The sequence below is a fragment of the Zeus faber genome (assembly GCF_960531495.2).
Source record: "Zeus faber genome assembly, chromosome: 6".
Taxonomy (NCBI): domain Eukaryota; kingdom Metazoa; phylum Chordata; class Actinopteri; order Zeiformes; family Zeidae; genus Zeus; species Zeus faber.
The window spans coordinates 32916363-32918862 of NC_137201.1; the positions used below are offsets into that span (position 1 = coordinate 32916363).

General features: G+C 43.6%; 1 protein-coding gene across 1 annotated transcript in view; it reads left to right on the plus strand.

Annotated features, from left to right (window-relative positions):
* The window catches only part of megf11 (multiple EGF-like-domains 11), a gene marked incomplete at its 3' end in the record, with an annotated part of 63333 nt that overhangs the window by 54739 nt on the left and 6094 nt on the right, over positions 1–2500 (plus strand). The window contains exons 15-17 of the mRNA XM_080003101.1: positions 635–760; positions 1434–1562; positions 2468–2500. The exon at positions 2468–2500 is cut by the window's right edge and continues 96 nt beyond it. Coding sequence (XP_079859227.1) covers positions 635–760; positions 1434–1562; positions 2468–2500 — 288 coding nt within the window. The remainder of the gene's footprint in view (positions 1–634; positions 761–1433; positions 1563–2467) is intronic.

The window sequence follows — 2500 nt, forward strand, 5'->3', positions numbered from 1 at the left end:
GTTCCTCTGTGGTTCCTCATGTCCTTCTGTGGTTTCTCTGGTTCCTCATGTTCCTCTGTGGTTTCTCTGGTTCCTCATGTTCCTCTGTGGTTTCTCATGTTCCTCTGTGGTTCCTCTGTGGTTCCTCATGTTCCTCATGTTCCTCATGTTCCTCTGTGGTTTCTCTGGTTCCTCATGTTCCTCTGTGGTTCCTCTGTGGTTCCTCTGTGGTTCCTCTGGTTCCTCATGTTCCTCTGTGGTTCCTCTGGTTCCTCATGTCGCTCTGTGGTTCCTCTGGTTCCTCATGTTCCTCTGTGGTTCCTCTGGTTCCTCATGTTCCTCTGTGGTTCCTCTGGTTCCTCATGTCGCTCTGTGGTTCCTCTGGTTCCTCTGTGGTTCCTCTGGTTCCTCATGTTCCTCTGTGGTTCCTCTGGTTCCTCATGTTCCTCTGGTTCCTCATGTCGCTCTGTGGTTCCTCTGGTTCCTCATGTTCCTCTGTGGTTCCTCTGGTTCCTCATGTTCCTCTGTGGTTCCTCTGGTTCCTCATGTTCCTCATGTTCCTCTGGTTCCTCATGTCGCTCTGTGGTTCCTCTGGTTCCTCATGTTCCTCTGTGGTTCCTCATGTTCCTCTGGTTCCTGTGTGTTCTACCTGCAGTGTGTACCAGCGGCAGGTACGGGCCAGGCTGCTCTGGGATCTGCCTCTGCACCAACGGAACGTGCAACCCCATCGACGGCTCGTGCCAGTGCTCCCCGGGCTGGATCGGAGACGACTGCTCTCACGGTGCCAGCTCCTCTCGTCTCTTTGTCTCTCTGTCGATTGTGTTGTTCCTCTCATTTTTTTAGATGCCGCTGTAACATTCATAAATCATTTTCATGACGCCGCATGTTCCCAAAGAAGCTTCCCTTCCATGTTGCTGCTTGTTAAAATGCTGTGATACATTATGCACTTTGATTTGCTGTTCCAAAGGCCAAAGATCAGTGAAGGAGCACAGAGGCATTAAGCCGAGAGAATGTGACGCCTGCTGCATTATGTTAAGAACTACAAGTAAATATCACTTTTGATTAGAGGTTCATTTACAAGTTCAACAAGAATCATTTCAGAAACATCAGTTCATGTATTTACATTCGCACAATGTGATCTTTCAAGTAATGATTCAAGTGGTAATCCATCAGATTGTCTGTGCTGGTGGACTGCACCAGAATTCCAAAAAGTGCAACGTTTTGCACCACAACTGGCTGTGCTGCAGAAGCTCATTTCCCCATCTTTGCATTCTTGCCACAAAAGACGCCACCGCCACTCGAAAGCAGCACAGAGAGCAGATCACACAAATACATCCGATGGATAAATAGCATCAAATAAGGGATTTCTGTAAACAAGGTAATCTTAGGGATTACCACTTTAAATACACATGTGGATTCATTGTTGGAAAGCGTTTCTTCTGTTTTGCTCGCAGCCTGTCCCTCTGGACACTGGGGTCCAGACTGTCTCAACTCCTGCAGCTGCCACAACGGGGCCCAGTGCAACGCGCACGACGGGGAGTGTCGGTGCAGCCCCGGCTGGACGGGCCTGTACTGCACCCATAGTGAGTCGCACAGCGCCGCCTGCTGGCGGACACTGGAACTGCAATGGACGAGACAAATACAGCTGGGAAACTTGCATATTTTGATAATTTCATGCATTTGACATTCATTTCAAACAAACTAATAATAATGACAATAACAATGCATGCCTTTTGTATAGTGCTTTCCCGGAATGCTCAAAGACAATTTGCATTTAAAAAAAACAACCCTGGAATAAACCAATGTATAAAGAAAACCGTTAAAAACATAGCGAGAGAGCTTCATACATTAATAGCTATTTTAAAAATTACTAAAATTACTACATATATATATATATATATTACTATATATATATATTTTTTTTTTATGATTAATTATTTATCTTTAGTTTTATACTGAAATTAATACTTGTTTATTTATAGACCTGATTATATATATTTCATCACAATGTATATTATTTGAAAATAATCCAAAATAAAATAAAAACGTAAACTTATTGAAATAACGTTTTGTTTATTTTACCTCGACTGCAGGAGGAAATCAATTTATAAACTATCCAAACAGCCATATGTTGTAGTCAGTCATGCAATTGGAAGGTTTTTGAAAAAACATATACTGTAGTATAAAAATTGTTAATATTTGCTCTGAAGGGATTCTAGAGATTTATCCATAAATCAGGCGAACTGTTATCTTTGCCATGCTGATAATTCTTCCAGTACTTTTGTGTTTTCTGTTGCTTTAGTATCCTTTGTGGTTCTGTCCCAACTGTTCTGTGCTTGTTGTTGTTGTTTGTGTGCTTGTGTCTCTTGTTCCAATGTCCTGTTTTACTGCTCTCTGAAATGAACCAGTGACTCTGGTCGCCTTATCTCCCTCTGTGCCTGCTCCTCTTCCCTTTCTTTAACAGCCACCTCTCATGTGTGTCCCTCAGGCTGCCCGTCGGGCTTCTACGGCCGCGACTGCT